The 22,266-nt window shown below is 38.6% G+C and overlaps 1 protein-coding gene across 5 annotated transcripts in view; it reads right to left on the bottom strand.

Moving 5' to 3' along the window:
* Positions 1–4,877: 4,877 nt before the first annotated feature.
* WASF1 (WASP family member 1) overlaps positions 4,878–22,266 on the bottom strand; it is a 102,332-nt gene continuing 84,943 nt past the window's right edge. For 3 of the 5 annotated variants that reach the window (XM_085306875.1, XM_085306874.1, XM_085306876.1), the window contains 7 exons: positions 20,502–20,636; positions 13,580–13,733; positions 12,714–12,831; positions 11,695–11,867; positions 9,391–9,570; positions 7,389–8,023; positions 4,878–5,783 (listed from right to left, as the gene is read on the bottom strand). In XM_085306875.1, coding sequence (XP_085163001.1) covers positions 5,626–5,783; positions 7,389–8,023; positions 9,391–9,570; positions 11,695–11,867; positions 12,714–12,831; positions 13,580–13,733; positions 20,502–20,636 — 1,553 coding nt within the window. In that variant the 3' untranslated portion in view covers positions 4,878–5,625. Of the gene's footprint in view, positions 5,784–7,388; positions 8,024–9,390; positions 9,571–11,694; positions 11,868–12,713; positions 12,832–13,579; positions 13,734–20,501; positions 20,637–22,104; positions 22,163–22,266 lie in introns of those variants that run through there. The other 2 variants (XM_085306878.1, XM_085306877.1) reach the window with 2 other exon arrangements.

The raw sequence follows: 22,266 nt of genomic DNA, 5'->3' as shown, positions 1-22,266 counted from the left end.
CAGTTAATCGATGCTTTCTTGTTTTGCAGTAAAGGCCTGCGGGCAGCCCCGCGCCGCTGCTGCCACCTCCCGACTCGTCCTCCGTCCTGCTCGGGCACCGCGGGCGCCCGAGCGGTGCAAACGAGCCTTCCGAGGGGGGCTGCGAAGGGAGGAGGGGAAGGTCGGGGAGCCAGGACGGCGGTCCCGATCCGCAGCGCCGAACGGCGGCCCCCCCCCTCTCCCCGGCCGGTTCAGCAGCCCCCCTGCCTGCCCGGCCGCGCTTGCTGCGGTGCCGGCAGCACACCCCGCTCTGTCGTTTGCTCTGCCGGCAGGATGCCCGTACGCTCGGCCCGTTGTCTCGGGGGTTTAGCGAGCAAACAGCGGGAGGCCGCAGAATTGCAGCCACAGGGTAATCTGCGCGCAATCGGCAGTCACCGTGAATCAAAAACCTCCTTCAGTCCAGCCGGTTGTTGTCTCCCTGCTCACATAACTCGCCGGGCTGACAAAGCCAGGAGACGCTCCTACTCCCCCTCCCGAGAGTTTCCCTGCTTTCAGGGTGCTGCCGGCAATCTGGGACCGCAAGAAATTACTAACGCAGCAGAACCCGTTTTTCGGGCAAATCGGTTAGCAGGGGCAGCCAGCACATCCGCTCGCAGCACGGTGATTGATGATCGAAGAAAAAGCGCAGGCTCTGCAGCGCTGCGCTAAATTTACCGCTCGAGCGGGAAGGGGAGCAGGGCTCGTCCCGGGGCTCGTCCCTGCGCCCTCCGCCAGCCGCGGCGGCGGTGGGGACGAGGCCYTCGGCCGCGCCTGCCCCGCTGCTGCTGCTGCACGGCGCTGTGCGGCTCCGGCGGCTGAGCCGCCCGCGGGAGCGTTGCCCACGCTGGTCCTCTCGGGGTGAGCTGGGCTGGCAGGGACCGGCGCCTAAAGCAGTTAAACCTACCCCGGCGCATTAGGGCTAGCGAGGCTGAGGGATTCCCGTCACAAGCAGGGGGCACTGACATCCAGCAAGGGATGAGGATGTATCTGAGAAGCCGTGTAAGGACCAGCAAGGTCCAYCCTTGCTGCAGCTGCAAAGGGCGCAGGAAAAGTCTCCCAGGAGCAGGCTGCTGCCTGGGACCTCGAGAGCAGAGCAAGTGGGAGGAGAAGTTGGGAATGGAAAAGCAAGGGGAAAAAAATCAGCTGAGCGGCCCAGAGAGACAGACAGACAGCTATTGCTGTCCACAGCCTCRGTGTGAGCCCTCTCCCAGTATCAGATGTTGCCACCTGCAAAAGAGAGTGAAAGGGAGTAAGACTCTCGCTCTAGCCTGCAGGTGAGGAGTCGAGCAGACACTTGACGAGGGACCTTGGGTCGAATTTCTGCCAGGTCTTTTGCTGATGCGCAAGGCAGGGCTGCAGAGGCTGCGATGAGGATTTCTTGTCCACGTCTCCTGCTGGAACTGTTCTGGTTTGTACAAACCTATGGTGTTATGGCTTGGACGCTGCCGGTGTGAGCACACTGCTCTCAGCTCGTTACTCGGCCCAGCACTGCACCAGCGGGCTCTCCTCGGGCGGAGGCTTCTGCACCAAGCCCCGGAGCTGGTGTTAACCCCTGCCCCTAGAGACTCACGGGCCGGTAAAGCTGAGATGCAACAGCCCAAGATCTCCAAAATCTGCAGTCTAAGGGCTCGCAGCCACCAGTTAAAACAGGCAGAAATGCCCCTCAGGGGCTGCAGGCCTCGCTGTGGCTGCGACTGAGCTGCTCCCAATAGCCTGGAGGATGCCAGTCACAGTGAAACTGGGGCTGCAGGTACCTGTCGGCACCCTCAGGTCCCGCAGCACCGTTTGAAGCCCGGGAGGCGTCGGGCAGGCGATGGTGCGTGGGCTCGCTGCCCAGTGCGGAGGAGAGCCCTCCCACGCTGCCCGCAGGGCGATGCTCTTACCTCCGACAGTTCTTTCAAAAACGCCTCCTGCTCACTGAAACCCAGTTTAATGGGATATTAAATAATCTCTTAACAGTAGCTAATATTTAAAGGTCGTTGTAGACAGTGCAAAACTAACAACAGAACCAGCATTACGTCTGTCATTTTTGTTTCTTTAGTAGTTTTTCTCTTTCATTTACATGTTATTTTTGTTCCGTCCATGAYGGCTGCTTCACTGTTACTACTTTAGCTTTTGAATAAAAACTGTAAATGATCAATTTTGCAGCTCTCTAGTCTTCTATTCTAGTTGTGCTATCTGTTATCTTCTGCTGCTTCGGTGTTTTTTTCTTTTGTTCTTTTTCCCATTTTGCAGAAGAGAAAKATCATTTTTACCAGCCACAGATTACAGTCGAGAAAAGTGCGAAGCTCCTCTTCGTTTGTATCGAACCGCATTACAGACACGCTAGCRCCACAACAGACTTTGAGTCTTTGCTTTCAACCAACTGCTGTAAACGCACAGAAGTAAACACTGGAATCTATGAACGGTTCAATACAGAAAACTTGATTTAGTATCTTTTGAAACAAAGCAATCAATAACCTATTACACTTCTAATCACTGGCATAAATAGCCTAGCAGCCCTCCAAACACCCTTCTACCAAACGAGAAGGGCAGTTAGAAACCCCAGCCAGAGGGACACAAATCTCCGAGACTGCAAATGCTTCTATTTGAGTAGATCTAAAAATGCAAATATTCAAATTTGACAGTCACCTCTCACTATTAGTGAATCATGCTATCACTGTCTGGAGACTAGTTGCTATAGCAGAAAGCTGTAGCTATGGCAGAAGGCCAAAAATCCTGTTTTTGAAACCTTACCTGATTTTAACTCTTGCCTTTACTCAGACACAGTTCAGGGCTATGGCTRCCCTGCGTACTGGTTTGGAAATGATACTATTAATCCTCAGGACAGTCAATTAGGTCAGTAATAGCCATTTGTCAATATGGATTTTTTTTATTCATGTGATAGCTGCAGTCACGTAATGTCTTGCCTCTCACTTCACTCCCACCTAACTCTTCTTTTATCTTTTTTTTTTCTCCTAACTGTTCTTCCCAGCTTCAGGCTATGTGCGAGATACCCAGCTCACAGACTCTACGTAAACTGCTAGGTCTGAGCATATGCAAATTTATCACTTATCTGTCCAGGAGACTGTCATCCTCTATGACTTGGGTTTATTTTTTTCCTATTGAGTGTGTCAGTCAAATTTCTGCTCCAAATCTAGTTCTGACATGTTTCAGTCCCTGGACCAAAACAATGTTCTGGTTGTTTTCTGGCTTGCTCCTTAAAAGAACAGCATCTGGAGTGTCATGATTTTAATTGATGATATTTAATTTAATTAAGGATAACTGATTGGAAGTAGCGCCAGTCTTRGTATTTTGCCTCTAGCTACTTTGCAAATCATTGTACCTCTGTTAGTTAATGTTCTACAAAGAAATCTGATGGTGAGAAACGTGAGAGGGTGCCWTTGCCAACAGTCCTATCACCACCCGAATGCTCTTTCCCCCGGGATCTTGACTAGCYGGACAGCACCGTGGGGAGATGGCTGCAGCGTGAAGAGCTGGGATGCAGGCAGAGCACACCCGCAACGCAGGCTGGATGGTGCAGTGAGGAGATCATCTACTTTTAACAGGCAGGGCCTGACCTGTTGATGTGACCTGCTGTCTATAATATYCACTAACAAAACTGGGGGTTTAGAGTAAATTCACAAAGTAACAGGTGTAAGCATCAAGTCAGAAGTAATTTTGTGAACGGCAGAAGCTACTTAAACATGGAATTTAGGCACAAGCTCTTCTCCTAGCTGCCAAGAAAGTAGATCTGCCTCCTTGCTTAAAGGGTAGATGTGGTGTGTATACTGCATTTGTGCCTGAAGATGTATCATCTTTTCAGCTGTGCCAATGTTGTCACACGTAGTTATTGGGTTAGATTTGGCAAACTGGGTTTACTGAGATGCAAAGGAACATCCAGATTAAATAYTGTACCAAGTATTCATGGAGMGGTGCTCCAGCCATCTTTTCTTTARCAATTGGGATSATCTACTAAGAAGGACATGTACCCTGACAGCTAACTCTATGGCAGGGTAAACCAGATGGCAATTCGTTACCGTGAACATAACTATTGAAGAGAACTACATCTATTGTTACACAGATAAAGATGCAGATCTGTGTACTGCGACAATGATTTTTCTCCTGCAAAAATCGTAAGGATATTACTATCATAGTGGAACAAGTCTTGAATATAGCAGTCTACATACAAAATTATAATGGAGCTTGAGATGATGACAGTAAAGTTGGAAGGGCTGTTGTACTTCATTCCTACCGCTGCCTGTACTTCTAGAGTTTTGCCCAGCCCCAAGYATAGGTTTAATAGCCACATGCCTCTGGAAATTATCCCATGTCCTATGGAACATTTCACGCTCCACCTTCAGAAATCTTTTCATCTCTATTTCTCCTCTAGTGGATAATTGTGTCTTCCAGGAACAAGCTAGCTGGGTAGAGTACTCGTGTGTCCTCTCATGCTCTCGTTATCAAAAGGTTTTTGATTATGTACTCAGACTTGAAAAAGTTGTTCCAGAGAGGGTAAACACAAAAGCCCTGTAACTATTCAATACATAGTATACTGATAGACAGCACTTTAAAAATGTCTGTGCAATAATGCTCTTGCTCTTGTCCATCTTTCACTGGACTGCTGCATCTCTCCTTCTCAAGGTTTACCTACTCTAGAGGTAAAGCTTTAAAAAACACCTAAGTCATTTAGGTCACAAGTTTTCTGATTTTTTAAATGAATATACCCTGATCACCAAACAAAACACAATTTATTGTTCAATATGGCTCCCTCAAGTGTTGAATACTTACCATAACCTGCAGACCACAGATTCAGTATTTGAAAAGATCCCTTAGTTATAACAGTGAAAAGACAGGCTTCAGTTGAAAAAGCAACGATGGACATTTAAAATGAACCATTTATTAAATCAAACTGTTATTTTAACAGTTACATAAGTTACACAGCATGTTTAAGTCAGAAGATTTCACAAGAAAAAAAAAATTAAACTTTTATTATGCAGGCAAAAATAGTACCACACAATATGTACCTGGGAGGGAGGAAGGGAAAGGGAACCTCTAAACATTCAAATAAGGCCATAATTATTTAAAAACAACAATAAAACAATAATAAAACCCCCAAAGATCCTTTTTCCTGCCGGTGTGTTCAGTGTTGCTAACTATACGTTCCTTTAGTGTAGGGATGTAATCAAGACAGTGGTATCTTGACAGCTAGGTTTAATGTTTTTAAAACATTATCAAAAGCAGAATAAGGCTCATTAGTACATAGAGCTGCCCTGGAATGTCAATCTCAGTTGCCTTCATTAACTTAAAATTCACAAAGTGCACAGTTAAGATATGCCAAAAAATTGAAACTGCTACTCTACCAACAGCTGCCCATGCTTAATACTTAGTGGTCTATTGGAACAAAGTATGTTCTTTCAAAAAGATGTGTAAGAAAAGCCACTGTAAAACGTTTAGTTTCAAAGATGCACTAGGAGTTTTCTGTAAACTGAAAAGTAGAAAAACATGGATTAATTATGTAAAGAAAAGAATACAAAAACCACTAGAAATGACCATCAAACTTTCAAAGAACAAGCACCACAATGGACATTAGCATTCGATTTTGTAGTGTACAGCAATGTAATAATTTTACTCTAACCAATCCACTTCATCAAACTCTGAATCGTCTTCTGAATCACTGTATTCCACAGCAATACGACGAGAAAGTATAGTAGCAACATCATTCTCAATGCGCTCATGTTTAGCTTCTTGTTCACGTTGCTCTTCAACTTTGCGTAGCTGAATACCTGAAGAACATCGAATCACAAACRTGATGCTGTCATTCTTTATCATTTATACAGAGTATTCTAGCTTATGATTCACAAAATGCTTTGCAAGCAAAAACAAAGGCTGAGGACGCTGTCCTCCTCTGATAGAGAAGTTCTCTGTCAGATTTTGAAAAACAAGAATGTCAGAATTGTCATAGTAGATTAGATCACCAGTTCTTCCACTGGCTGCTTCTAACTTTTCGTTAAAAATCTTCCAATAGCATTGTAAGTTATTAAGCCAATTTACTATTTGCATTTTCCAAAATGTTTTGTACTCTTCTCATGGTTTCAACGGAAAGTTASAGCTGTCTGAGTATCCTAACATCACTGCTTTCTGGTAACTCAGTTTTGATCATATAATGATCTGTGTGGGGATAAAATATTACTTAAGAGTCAAACACAAAGCACAAATAACGAATACTGAYAATATGAGAAAGTTAAATGCCAATAAATGAGTCAAAAATATGACAGAGATTGTAATATTTTGGGTTTTATAATCATGATACCATAGATCGACACAGTCTAAATTTGACCTAAATCCTGTACTTAATACTCCCTGTTGTCAACTGACAGTAAACACAAGCACAGTACTTAGATGGAACTTAAGCTATGATACCTTGGGCCTTGGCTTCTTGGGCAAGGTTTGGTCAAAAACTTTTTAAAGGATCAACTAAATTATACCAGTAGGCTCTCCTTTATTAGTTCTTTGCTGATACTTTCTACTAATGCTAAGATATACTTTTCATCGTTTCAATGATGTTAKCACTTCAGGTACATATACATGCTTTAAAAACTATTTTGAATTAGCATTATAATGTATCTTTTGATATTAAAGTACAACATGATTCTGCATGATTCTGAAAAGAATGAAGTACTCAAAGCGTTTGAGAAAGATTTACTATTCAAAGTGACCACACAGTCAAAGAGCAGCACTCATAGTGCAACGGTGACTTTTTTGGCCTCAAGCACACAAGCTAAAATGTTTTGGCATGTACATATAGCTCCTTTGGAAAATGGAGCTTTCCATTGGAAAATGTTACCAAAGCAAGATAACCYTGCACTTCTGCCACTCACTTGCAGTGTGCTGGTGGGGTACCTCGCAATGTAAGACTATGCCATTACTTTGTTCAGACCAGTGAAGATCAGACTCTTAACAGCTTTAGATCTTCAGCAATGATTTCTGAATGTCATTTAGATGTTGTTGTAATATAACAATAATCAAAATTCAAATGTCAAATGATCTGTTCTGCTCTTACCTAACTCAATCTGTGAAAACATTGCTTTTGACTTTCACATGATCTGTAAGTTATCAGAACTAGGTACTTCCCAGGTAAACAGATTAAAGAGATAACCTCCACAGATCATCTCTTAACACATGTACATTTCTAACTTCCACAGAGAATCAGTTTTACAATCCAAACTATATATCTGAAGTGCAATCAAAGGTTGAGAAAAATCTGTCTACTTGGYAATATATACACTGCAGAGAATAGAAAGCAGAAAGATGTAGATGCCGTACTCTAAACTAACTTTTCACATGTGAAATACTCCACTCTTTGATGTCTCTTAATAGTCAAAAATTACCTTTTCGTATTGCTTCCAGCAGAACGCTTCTAGCATCACTGATTACAGGAAGAGTTGAGGGGTGGCGTTTTGGTTCAGGAGCGGGAATCACTTGGGATGGTGGGGACGGAGGCATTAGTGGGGCATGGGGGCCAGGGACAATGGTTGTGGGAGGGGGGTGCAGGACAGGTGGAGGGTGAGAAAGGGCTGCAACTGTGACAGGAGAAGAGGGTCGAATGCCAGGAGGAGGCAAGGGAGGAGGTGGTGGGGGTGGAGGAAGTCCCTGTACTTCCCCTTGAGGAACTGGGTGAACTGGTACAGTTTCACACACTTGGGCAGCTCTAGTGACAGGAGGAGAGGGTTGTGCTAGGGGAGGAGCAATTGGAGGAGGAGCTGGGTGTAGGACTCCAGGAGCGATCTGGAGAGGAGCTGGTGGMGGTGGCACTGCTGGGGCCTGCAAAGCAGCTGTGGGAGGAGGTGGTGGAGGTGGGACTGGGGGAGGAGGAGTGGAAGTCATTGCAGCTCTTAGTGAAGAGGTTGACAAAGCAGAGGGAAGGGGTGGTGGCGGTGGAGGGGGAGGAGTGGGGCTCACAAACACTGGTGTTCTGCCTGTTGCTGGTGATTGAGGACGATTTTCTACCAAGCCTGTAGTAGAACTGAAATACCAAATAACAGAACAAAATCATTAGAGCTGGAAAAGCAGAAAAAACAGTTAAGAGTAATTTCTAAAAAGTTAAGAACATTGAACACTGGTCATTAAAAAGTATGATGTACTATGACAATTTCAATTATTCATACTTCACGTGCAATGAACACTAATTCACAGTATGGTGTAAGCATCAGTCTTTCTGTGGGCCTTTGTTCATGTCCAGCTATTAACTGAGTTTGTGTTTTTATAGAAACGTGCATCTTTTTCAGAGGTTTCCTATACTAAGATTCTCCCCTCCCATTCCCAAGTAAATCCAGGTTATTTATCTGAAGTAAGGGAACTCGCAGTTGTTTAATTCGGTCAACTCACAGKACTTTTTTAAAATAAAAATTAAAAAGTATGAGTAAAGGGATAAAATTGAAATATGTATTTAAAGTTCAAAGACAAGGTCAGCAAAGCTAGTATCAAAGGTCATCAACTGTAGCTGCAGAGAGGTATATTTTATAGCCTGAATACTCATTTTAGTGCAATGAATGGGTGAATCAAAGAAAACAAAAGGTATCAGTAAGATTATTTTCCTGGAAAAACACCAGAATAATTTTTCAGCTGTTATGGAAAAGTTAATCTAAACACAAGCATTTCTGCATATATTCTCCTGAGCAGTGACCAGAGATTCCTTCCACAAGACTAACATTTTGGTGAGTTAACAACCATGCCTGAATTAACTGTCTTGTATTCCAAACCATATGTACCTGAGCATGAAATAAGATTTTGGGTATAAAGCAACAGAGAAAGGAGAAAGGACAACCAAAAGCTCACTCTAAAAAAAACAAACAAACAAACAAAAAACCCTCTCAACATGTATCCAATTTTGACAAGGCACAGAGAAACAGAAAATAAAAACACCTTTAAAAAGCAGCTGTAGTTTAGGAAATCTGATGAATATACATTTTTGACAGTAGACTGTCTTACTGTAGTATGTTCTTCCTCTCATGTGGGCTGAAACACAGTTCAATACTAATAATCTCAGATTCTCCAAAGCTAAATCTTGAGATCTCAGCACTTTTCAGAGAAACATTTTTTAAAGGTATCTGTCCTCTCACTTAACTCAGGAAGAGACATAGTTGCAATGCTAATGGCCAGGTGGGGCCTGTCCCCACAGCGGCACACTGTCGGGATTAGATTCCAACACTTCCCTCCAACTCCTGCATGGCCTTGCACTGCAGAGGGGTCAGGGCTGTGGACTGACAAAGCCCTGGGATGTTGGAACTTCTTGGGCTGCATGAAAATAATACTAATGACAGTTAGTGGGATTGGTGGAAAAAATAACGCTTCCTTCCTAATTGATCTGCACGTAGTTTGACCACTTCTTACCTAACGCAAGGAGGTACAGGTTTGACTTCTCCTGCTCCGTGCATTGGAGGTGGTGGCGGTGGTTCATGKGGTCTGACCAACACTCTCTCCTCAGCTCTGTTCAGAAGTTCAGACATCTGACTATAGGGTAACGCAGAAAGAGAATACGATCCATCCATATGATCCACGTATGCTTGAGATCTGAAGGAAAATAGATACATTCTTCTTAAGTATGAAAAATGCATTCTACTGATCTGACATAAGCATTAGTAAAATAATCATGAATGTTCCCAACTATTGTCCTGTATTTCAGTTTGACTTCTCAGTTCAAATCTCTCTTGTACTGTGCAGCTTTTTAATAATTTCCTCCTTTCCATCCCATTGCTTCTAGCAGCTCTTCTGACATATATATTAGACAATTTTTACAATACATGAGATCTTAGTCTTCATTAATCACATTATTTTGAGTTAAATAAACGTAGCAATACAATTAGAAGAATACACTAGAATGTATTATGCAACAAACATTACACTAGTAATGGTTTCTGCTACTCAAGTCCCTACATATAGGTAATCATATTCTTTCATAACATGCATGAACTACCTATCAAGTGGTAGCATTTACTACTGAATAATTTAGACAAACTTCTGTCAGAGGACTTGTATTCCCAATTCTGTATTTAGATGTACTAAACAGCTACATTAAGCAGCTATACAACAGATGTCAGGAAGACGATCTAAAAATTTACTACTGAGAAGCAGCAGTAAAATAAAGATAACTACAACTTCAAATGATTCAAAATACTTGTTAATATCAACTGTAGATATACCTTGAGGAGGTGACTAGTTACAAAATTTTCATTAACTACTTAAAGATATTGGTAAGTGTCAAACTTTCTCTACTGAATTTAGAAGAAAGGTCTCTGCAGAATACTTTTTAACACTTAAAGCTTTATTCTAGGTTTCCACATACTTCCATCACTGTAGTATCTAAGTCTATTAATTCTTAAGGGGCAAAGTTTTTCTTCTGTTTTTCAACTGCACTTGACACAGTGCTGTTCTTTATCCAAGCTACATGTTCTGCACATTTATTGCTTCCAAGCACTACAGCATTATTCTTAATTTCAGTGCTGTTACTGAAATAATTATGGCTCAGGCCAGGGTCCTGGATAATAAAGGAGTCCTGCATAGAGTACGTCTCACGCGGAAACATACAACACAGGAGAAAAACAGCAAGAAAGCAGGTATCTCTGGCAACTACTTGACACAGTAGTTTATAAAGATACTACAAAGCTGGTATCTTCCCAGCAAAAGACACATCACCCATAATTGAGTTGCATCTTACTGACTGAAACACAYTGAAACCATTTTTACTTTCTAAATTAAGAGAACTAAGTTTCATTCAGCCAGGTTTTTCCATTTTTCAGACACAGACCACTACTTCCTAGAGTTATGGTAATTATCCACTGTTACTATTAATTTTATTTGAAAACCTGACAAAGCTAAACCAAATCCTCTCYTAAAATGCTTTTGGTCAATGAAGGATAGGGAAAAAATCTTAACTGTTCTTTAGAGGACAGCAAACACTTTTCAACATAACAAAGCAAACCCCCAAAGAAAATCATACCCCCCAAAACTGCTACCATTACTTGAATGTCAGCCCTCTTTCCTCTGATGAGTTTCTCAGCCAGTAAAACGGACTTTGTTTTGCAGAAGCAGCACAAGAGGAAATACAGCAGGTGTATCATTCGAAATGCGGCTTTTAGCCACCTGCAAATGCATGCTGTGAAATGAGAATCCAGCAGGTTGGAGTTTATAATAGGCTATAACCAGAAACATCAATCAAATTTGGGCTTTGTTCATGAGTAAAGAAAAGCTCAGTGATCTCATCCAAGCTCCAAGAAGACATCTGTTCACATCACACCCACCATATAGTCTTGGCAGTTTCTGCTCAAGAAAAATCAAGAGASTGGAATAACAGGGATTTTGTAGGTCAAGACTGGAATGTAGTAACACACCTGGGTGCAAGCCTGCAGCAGTGATATTAGACTTTCTTCAAGTCGGAGGCAGACACCTCCATATCCTCAAAGATATAATGAATTCCAGAGATGTACACTACTCTTAAAAATAAGAAGATAATAATAACTCCTTTAAGGACACATTGGCTAAGAATTTTAAAATTGATTTTTGGTTGATCTAGATCAATGATTTCCAGTGCATTTCAAGAGTGGCAGCACCACTTCATCATTTATCCTTTCTCAAACATATTTACTATGTAGAAYGAATAGCTGCATTTAACAAAGGATAGAAAAAATAAAAAGAAACCTTGATTCAAAATGTGAAGCTGGGCCATTAGCAACTTCAATGTGCTTATGTAAGAGATTAGCATCATCCTCTGCGAGCTCCGGACCTTGGGCTAACTTCTGCCACTCTCTCCGTCTGTCATGAGGTGCCCTTGGCACTTTTTCTGGTTCATGAGGGCGATCTAGATTTTTCTGCTGTAGGAGAGTTGTGCAAATAAAACTGACAGCTGAGACAGTGTTTTTAAATTAGTTGCATACAAACATCAGCCACAGAACAATGAAAAATAATTCCAATTAAAGTGCAAGAAATATTTGAATTTCAGTCTAAACGTGAYATGCAAACCAAAAAGTTTTGTAGGAGGTAGAAGCTTTACTCTATTGGATAATTAGCTGAAGAATATAGTGAAGAAAAACTGTATAATTAGCTTTTTATTCTAAGTGTGAAATGGAATTCTGAATCCGACACACACATTTACTGTTTCTATGTASGAAATATACAGAATAATGGTGAAACAAAAAAATAGCCTTACTTTTGCAAAATTGCTTATTTAATTTTAAGAAAATATAAACWCAGGGTTCCATGCCTACCAATTTATTCCTCATTTTCAGAGAACCTATCTAAGAGATTTCATTCTGTTTTTTTCTTCTGTAAATTTGTCAGAATTTTATACTTTAAAAAATATTCCAGTGAAATYCTGGATTCTTACTGTATTCCTGTATAATTTTGCTCTTCTTCAAGTCATTGTTAGAARTTTAATAAGTTTTGGCAAACCTGCTGTTAGTTACAGTAAGAGAGCATGAAAGTTCTAAGCCCTTTTAATAGCAGGTTATTACTATCGTCATTATTTATTTGTTAAAATTGATGGAATTGAATGAATTAAAGTAGTTCTAGGTTGAATGGAGAAGATCATAATTATCTATATAAAATCTGCATTGTTTTATTGTATAACCAAAAAAGTAACGTATGTGCAAGGAAACCCTTTCCAGAAAACAAACAAAAAAAAAACCCAACTAGGAGCTATTTAAAGCTAACATATATACCTTCTGCTTCCTCTTTTCTTTTCTTTTATCTTCAGTGTCCTGCAACATCTTTTCCTTCCATAGATCAAAGAAGTATGAAGGATTGGTATAAAACTTTAGACCCTCTTTTCCATCATCTCTGAAATACAATGACCAACATAGGGCATGCTGTTTATTTGACAATACATGACTCTAAACATTAAGGAAAAACAAAGGCATATTAAGAACTACCTAGCACTGCAAGCCCTCAAATATTTTGCTGATCATGAACATTTAAAACATTAAAAGATTAAAAAYATTAAAAGAACATTGACCTCCTATGCCATCATTCTTCACTGTCTTCCCTCATAGTCAAGACCTTTATTTTAGAAAAGTAATGTAAGTTGTAGACAAAGAAACTGCTTTCATTCCAGTGACTCAAATCTTGCTCCTAAAATAATGAATAAATCTGTGTGGTTGGGGTTGAAACTACTGATTCAAATTAACTTTTGGCACAGCAAACAATATCCATTTTCATTAAAGACTTTCCTTTCTACAAACTTAATCCCTGTTTTTATCACTTTTCATCCAACAGCATGACACAGTTCAATATATAYAGATATTGAGGATGGCTTTTTCTTGCAACTGTTATATTGGAATTAAATTTTTCAAAGAAATAAACTTTTAACATTTATAATGTCTTCTGCTACCTGTATTTCTCAAGTAGCTTCACAGTCTCAAATGCAATTCCTTAAATATTCCAGTGCTATTCAACACGGGTAAGGTGCCTAAATATAACACTGTATTACACAATATTTACAGTGAAAATAACTGTAATAATAATAAATATTTAATTACTTAATAAACTAGATACTGCTTTTGATAATATATATTTTTTTTTTACTTACCTGTAAGGAGTGAGAATGTTAAGCGGAGGAGGCTGTTCACAAATGTCATAAGTTTCTTGCAAAGGAATAGGCAGAGTTTTGCGGTCGAAAAGTTGTTGATCTTGAATTGTGGAACTTCGGAAAGCTTTCCTCATTGTAATGTCCTGCAGTGACACTGAAAGGGGATATCACCATTAAAAAAAATATGTTCAAAGATAGTTTATTTGGCTTAATCCGCAATTGCTTTATGCATTAGCATTACTGCTAATATCTTATGATCAGCACAAGTACACTTTGCAGTGCACATAAATTCATGCAACGCTACTGCCATGGCGAGATATTGTCAAATTATGTGAAAAACATGCTTGTAATGTTCCAACATATTATCCTTTATTTAATTTTACAGGAAATTTTTGCTCACCTAGACTGATACCAGCACTCTGTCTCCACAAAGTAGTTCCACAAATCACTTTGTAGGTCTAGAATATAATTCTGTAGTTCAGAAGTACCTAACAAAATCTACCAAAGCTATTTTACAGTCCTCTTGGTACTAAAAACCGACTCCTCATCTTGAGGCAAAGATTTTGGGTTTATCTGTCATCAATAAGCTCAATTTTGYATTCCTTGCACATACATAGCAGTTCAGCTGAAGACCCTTTGCCAAATYAGCAAATCACTTAAGTTTGTTCTACTGATGCTAGTGAGATTTCATGGGAGGTGACAGTGTTCCAACACATGACAAATGCTTTTCTTCAATCAGTCTGTTTAATCAAGATGACACTCCCAAGTATCATCAAGATGAGATTACTGCTATTAAAAACTGTATATCCTTTTGTATTTCACAATCATCAAAATTTAGAAAACATCTGGCAAGTTGAGCAGAAAGCATCTTGCTAGGATTTTAAAAAGATTAATGGAAAAGTGACTGCAAAAGATGAAGCTTGGACTTCTTGGAATGGTGTACCTGCTGTGTCTCATATTTTTCTCCCTCTCTGACRTTCCATCACTTCAGCAGTGAAATCYATGTGTGTCTTAAGCCTAGCTTTGCAGCCAATGTGAGACTTTCAGTAAATAAAGCAGCAGACTTCTCAGTGTTTTTTTTAACTGCAAACAATTAAGTACTGAAACAAGACAATTTTTAGCCACGATAGCAAAGAGAGCATTTTTAGCACAAGTACCTTATCTATTAAAAATTCCTTATGTTTATTTTAAACAAACAGGTTGTAGGTAGTGCCCTCCTTTACTCTAGATGAGAGAACTCTTCCTCCATCTCACTACTTTTGAGAAAATCACTAAGGCCTTTGGCAACAATTTTTTTTTTCAGTAGTGCCAGCTACACATACAAGCATACACACACACACATATATACATATACACACACACACACACACACACACACACACACACTATAAAACAGCTGGATTTCTATTGTATAACCACAAAGGGGCAGAAGGCAGGACATTTTTCCCAGAGGACCTGCAGTTCCTGGAATATTCTCTCTTCTTACCCAAGTGCACTCGCAGAATCCTTTGTGAGGCTAAAAACAGGATTTATTTGATTTTCAGTTTGGCTTTTGAAGTTTATTACAGCTGGCAAGGTTGTGTGTTACTAAGGAAGTCTTCTCCTCTTTACCCTTAGGTTCTGTTTCATTACAGTGTCTTATCCTTTTAAATGCCTTTAATTAACTGCTCAGAAGCCTTTTAAGTATGTGAAAGAAGTACTAGCAATGTACAAATGCCACCACAAATCTCAATTTCTATAGGTATTTTTGCACTCCTAAATAACTACATATATTTTGTACCCATCATGGAGTATAGCTTATTATTTGCTAAYAAAAGTTTACAATTAAAAGAAAAGAACTGGGGTTTATCTCATCTAAAAATCCAATCTTAGATTCTTTTATAYCTTAGTTGTTTTTCCTTTGGTTGTTGATTTTACAAATCTCACCAAATGTACTTGTTCAGAGTTGCCTGGTATTCCTGTAAGTCTTTAAACTGTCTGTCATTTCTTGGAGACTATGTCAATAAAAATAAAAACTAGGATACCTCTCTTGGAACCTATGTACATTCTCATAGTAATGAAATAAATGAAGTATTTTTTTCCAATAAATATAAAAGTAGTTCCTTGTTTTAATATTAAAACACTCACATTTGATACTCACTATATATAATCTTTTGAATGACCAAATATAGCAGGTCTGATTCATGATCTCTTAGTTCTAGATTTAATCTTCACTTTTTGTAAACATATACAAGGCAGAGATCACASCTGAGAATGACCAAATCTACTCTAAAACTACACTACATAGCAAAGGCCTTTAGAGAAAACGTACACTGCAGAATTTCCAACTTCTACCTACGCTTCCTGCTTTTACATTCAATGAAAKCTGTTCAGCGAAAAACATGCTATTACTCTGTAAACTGGCTATCTTATAACAAAATTATCAGGCAAATGAAAGGACATGGCACTGATATACCTAGCCTACAGAAAACGAATTATGCTGTTGCATGGTTTAGACACGAACTACTGAGCCACTGGCATGCTAACTTAAGATCGACCTTCTTACCAAACAGCCTATAAACTCAATAACACCTAAGAAAACTGGAAGAAAATCACAGAGAGCATTTGAAGCTCAACCCGTGTGCACAGATCTTTGCRAGGGACCCGCACTCAAATCCAGCGTTCAGGTAAGTGGAGATGTGCCAGGAAGTGACTTGTTATGCAATTTAATTTAACAGCCTTTTTCTTTGTTTGACTTTGGTGGTAAAAACTCTTACGAATTAACTGACCGTAGAGCTTTCTCCATGTTAATGTACTGCATGTGGAGGTTATGACCCGACTGGCACGTATTCTCCTTTCTGAACTTCTATTACACATTTACACTCAACTCACTAAACCGCTCTGCAGGGGGACAGTAAGYGAGCTGCCTCTTAAAACGGGATTTACTATCCATTCTTCTAAGCRTCCCGATGGGCTGCCTGCAAAGTTAAAACGGAGCCTCCCACCTTCTGTTAGCRTGCAGGACACAAGCACGTCGTCGCTGTCAAGCTTTCGAGTTCTCTCCCTGCCAGATGCCGCCTTTCTCACCTAGAGCAAAACTCTCATCTCTTTGTAGGATTAATCCAACAACACTGTCCCATCATAGAAARAAGAGTAGTTCAGCAATGTTTCTACAATGTCAGTTAAAAACAGGCTCACGTATTCAAAGCCAGCAGTTTACCGACATACAATTCATTGTTTTTGATTTATTTCCACAAATATGTCAAGCTGCTTCATCATGGCATTTCAGTTGCCGTTAAGTTTTCAAGTTTCTTGTCACCATTGAAATAGAAACACTGCAGAAATCAAGAATCTGACGCAGTACATTTGGTTTCCAATTTGAGATTAAAATAGAAATCGGGCATTTTTTCAGCTTAAAGAACCAGTAGATTAATACACAGATAAATTCTTAGTTTATGAATTCTCCTTCCATCAGGATGCTATTTATTTTTGAGTGATATACTACTGTTTCCTAATACTTTTTTACACCATACATCAGAGCTGCACTGTGTATCCATATTTCAAAGAACATAAAAATGAAGATGAGTATTTTAAAATGTGTAAAAGTTTAACAGATATGAAATTACTTACCTGTGCTAACACTTCAAGCTTAATACCACAAAGAAATTCACAGAATGTGGTAAATAAACAAAAATCTCTTATTATATAAAATTGTATCATCAATTTCATATTTTGAGAGAGAGAGAGAGGGAGAGAGAGCATGAGAGAGAAAGGTTATTTATGAATTAAATATTAAAATTAAACACCATTACGAAGAAACAACATCTTTAGGGTTTATTCTCTGATCAAAGAGAATATCTTATGCTGCAGGGCTACTGAGACCGATGACCTTAGTTCTGCTCTATAGCAAGAATATATTTTTCCCAGGCCTAAAAAGGTCCCAAATATAATAGTTCCTGCACATATGCAGGTTAGTTTCATGTATAACTGGAATAAAGTTGAGTTTACTTAAGAAAAGCAGAGGATTTTTTTTCCCCTGTATGAAATATTAATATCTCCACTGAGAAAGAGAGATGCATGTAAAAAGAAAAAAAGTGAAGGACAAAATGATACATTTCACAATCTTTACACAAACTCTAACCATAGATACCTTCTTACTTTATGGAATTTTTAAATACAACAGTTATTTCCATTCACATTTCCACTTTATGTTACATCACTATATAAGGCCAAAATATTTCAGTTGAAAGCTGACCTTAAATTCTCTATCAATATGAAATTACTTTGTGAAATCAAGAATTTGAATAAACCTTTTGTAACTGTTCAAGCCAAATCCAGCTGAACAGCATTTACTGTGTAACAGAAGGATTCCATGCCACAAGTCAGTTTTGGCAGGATACAATCCTAATCCTGGTTTAATTTGGTTTTATTCTTTGAGATATTTTAATAATTCTGAATGATGAGAAAACACACATACTACCCCAAAACGTCAGGATTTTTGTTCTACTGTCGGCTCCACCGGAAATATCTCGTCCAGTATCTGCATCTTGTTCAACTTATGTTACTCAGGCTGCTTTTGTTCATGCTGCTTAGTTTTAAATGAATCTTATTCTTTTTCCTCTTTCCATAATAGCATAGGCCCAAAGGAACACATTAAAGCTTATATTACTGTCTGCTGGCAAAGAACTATCAACTGAGAGACATTTTGCAAGCTGTTTGCTGAACAGAACTACTGGAATTTGCTTAATTCTTTCATAGAGGGTTAAGAAAGGGCATTCTGTGAGTCCACTTCCATACTTTTGCAAATTAACTCATTTTCCAAGGTTTTGGGCTTTATCATGAAAATATGCTTTCTCCAYATCTTCTCACATTAACATCCTCCAGCTGTTTTAGCCCCTATGTTTTAGAAAATAGGGCCATTTGTCATTAATTTCTAAAATTCAAACCCAAAGGAGGATACCGAAGGAGAAAAGGTTTCCTGATCCCTTATTTCTGAGGAAATACATTACTGGATTTCTTCTCCATTCTTCTTCCTCACCTGGTGACTCATTCTGGGCAGATATTTGTGAATAAGGAAGAATGAATATGGCTCAAAGAYTGGATGGTCTTACGTTAATAAAAATAACCATTTAATAGTTCCTGACACCAAGAACTGCATGTTCCTCTGAAGTCCTAACAGTCACCGCTATCCTATGGCAGGAGACAAATCCAGGGTAACTTGAGTCACACTGAGCCATTCTGGACTTGATCAAGTAGACCGCATTTTCAGTCCTGTTTTATTTAATTGCAATGTCTGTTCATTCCTTAGCTATGTAGTTTAACAAATATATGCAGAACTGTGAAAAGCTACAAATACGGTGTATTTGAGACTATACTCTTTTAAAAATCTTTCTGGAAACTCTCTAACATCAAATAGTCATCAATATTTAGCACTGAAATCTACAACCAAACTTGTCAAAGGCCATTTACATGAGGAAGTACAAATTTCCACGTTACTACCCTTAGATGCTTTAACTTGATCACTTGAAATGGTCTCTTCATTTTTCTGAAATGTGAATGACTGCCATATCAGACATGCTGTATCAACATAAATCCCACTCTGATTTAAACCAATAACTAGGTTGTCAAGGGTAAACACAGAAATGACATTAATACTCTGGAGTATTATATCTGTTACAARATTACAATTGCTGACAATTTCTTACTGTATATAGAAAGGATTTTTRTCATTATCCAATCATAGTAAACATAGTATTTTATTGAAAGGGTGTATGTGTGTGATTTATGCTCAGTTGTCAAGAGACTTGGAAAATTCCATTAATGTAAGAATTCCCTTAGGCAAGTCATGATATTGTGGAAAATTTGCTACTAGCTGTGAACAGCTGTCTTTCAAAACCTATTCTAAAATAAATGTCACAAGAGTACAGAATCAACACTTCCTTAGCCTAATTTTATTAATACTGGAAACTAGAGTGGAATAAGTAACAAAACACAGCCTCAGACCATCCTCCTGGTTTGACACTTCATTCTCCCTGAATAACACACCACTATTATACCTAGACATTAAGAACTGAAACAGCTTTCTATGTTTTAGAAGGGGATCCCAAATGCAATCTGAAGTTACTTTTCATGATTGGGTGCAGTTCTACTTTAAGAATCTCAGCCATACCATCTAGAATATCCTAAAACTGTTTAGGTTTACAGGAGTTTTAATAGTTTCATCTGTAACAAATAGATATCTAGGAAGCAAAAATTATTTCATTAGATTTGTATATTAGGCGGTCTATGTGCTTTTATTGCACATCATTCCTATAGTCACACAATGTCTATGCATTGGTTAAATCCAACTAAACTACTGTCTCAAAAGCATGAGCCATATCCTACTGACTGTTTGGAAATACTTGTTTTCTCAGAGCTAACCAATATTTTTATAATTTAAAACTATTTAGAAAGAAATAAGCATTGGGGGAGAATTCTAGTGTGGCGTATGTCATTCTAAACGGAGCTACACAAGTATAACTTTATGCAAATTTTAATATAACATGATATCAAGCTAAGTGTAAAAACCCTACTTGGACAAATGCTAGGAATCAACAGGAGTAAGTTTAAAATAGAGTAAAGAATTACTCCCAAGAATCGACGTAATAAAAACTACAGATATTATTAATAGTAATACAATTCTACTAAAGTGACACAGTCCTGTAGCAGTTCTAACGTAAACTCATTTTTAACAGTACTGTTCAGTAACCATGAAAACTTTGAGCTCAGAAAGTTTCTAAGGGTTACAAAATAAATCTGTAGGAGAAACAGAAATCAATCGCTTTCTCGTGATGTTTCACTCTATGTTCTATATTTATAATTTAAACCATTATTATTTCCATTTCATGCATCARTGGTGTTTGGATGACAGAATAACAGCTCTTCAATACAAGAGTTAACTTACGTTCCTCTTCTTTTGGATCAAGCTGCGTAACACTGACAGATAAGCGATCTACGCGTTCTTGTAACGAGTTGACTCTGAATGAAAAACTGTGTGCTTCATTGAAAAGTTCACCAAATATATCTTCTGCATATTTACCTGAAATAAAAGGAAAAAAAAATCATGCCACCAAACAGCCAAATGAGTATGCCTTTAAAAATATTTCTGATGACTGTTTAAATAAGTAAATCTAAGATGTATGAGTATTAGCCCTTATAAGCTGTACTTAATAAGCTTACTAAGAATGCTTGAGAAAACTAAAAAAATGAAATGTTTAATTTGCAATTTATTTCTCATAAATGAAATTATTTAATACATTATAGGACAGATCTTCAGCTAGTATAAATGGGCTGAACTATGCTGACACACAAGGAACTAAACCTATTTAGTTCCTTAGGTATAAAAGGATGATTTACAGCATCTGAAGCTGTTCCCCTAAGAGGATTAACTAATCTTTCCAAGTGAAATTTAACTCAACATTTCTCATAATGAAGTACTGCTTCCACTACTACTGTTCAGAAGATCGTCCAAAAAGGGAAGATCAGATATTTACATCTAGTGTAATTGGAACCAGGCTGTTCACAACTACACATTAAAATAACAAATTTTAATGAAGAGTCAAAATTGTARTAATTTTTAAGAGTCAAAATCTTAATAATTGACCAATTTCTACAGAAGTAAAGAATAAGAATCTTCTTTATCACTTCAATGGGCACTCCACATTTAAYCCAACAGAAAAGGAGATTCAGATACATGGAAAAAAGGAGCAGTACCAAAATTCTCCATTATAGGAGGCAGTACTCCACTTAGTGCTACTAGTATGTTTGAGATTCAACTTGGATAGCCTGCCAGCATCACTGAAAAATGCACTAGACTTTAGCAAAATTTGGACCCATATTTCTGAAAGGACACATGATAGATTTTACACTTACATTGTGTTTGTGTGCAATTTGTGTGCCATTTCTGCACTCACAGTGTTTTTGGAAGTATAATCACAAATTTCTAAYTACCTAGTCTGCATGCCAGTATTGACAGGTGTAATAGAAAAGGTTATTTAAGAAAACTTTGCCTTTTTTGCACAATAGATCAAGAACTACCCCAAAAAATGAGGGCAGTTTTTTAAAAAAGATACTAAAGGGACACCTAACAGAATTAAATCCTTACAAGCAGTACGCAAACTACCTGAGGACATCATGTAGCAAGCACAGGGCTAATGTATACCATTTATTAAAGACCTCAAGTAACAGCAACAGAAAATCAGCACAACTATAAACAACGTTAAAAGAGATAGTAGAAGAAAGAGGTAACCACCAGAAAGTTGAGATCCTGTAAAAACAAAGAAAATAGAAAGGATCTTAAATTCTAGCATGTTAAATGTAAAAACAAAATAAAGATAGGCCAAAAAAATAGCATGAGGAACTACCAGCAAAAGAACCAGAACTAATTAATACTGCTTGTAACACAAGTGGCAAGAAAGCCTGCCAGGGAGTCTACAGAGCTGATTATTAATGAAGGGATAAAGGAGCACTCAGCGAAGACAAGGTCATTGCACACAAGCTACACTAACCCTTTCCACTGGTGTTCATAGTGGAAGGAGGTGGAGAAATTCTCATGCCAGAACTCTTCGTTGTGAGATACTCAGCAGAGAAACTGAAGTGACTATAGAAAAGGTTAGGAAAATAAATTGACAAAATGAACAAGTAATAATGTAATGAGTAAGTAATAATCT

Source organism: Rhea americana, unplaced genomic scaffold (assembly GCF_003343005.1).
Source record: "Rhea americana isolate MKP2758 unplaced genomic scaffold, rheAme1 scaffold_25, whole genome shotgun sequence".
NCBI classification, from domain to species: Eukaryota; Metazoa; Chordata; class Aves; order Rheiformes; family Rheidae; genus Rhea; species Rhea americana.
This window is presented reverse-complemented; position numbering and strand designations above follow the sequence as displayed.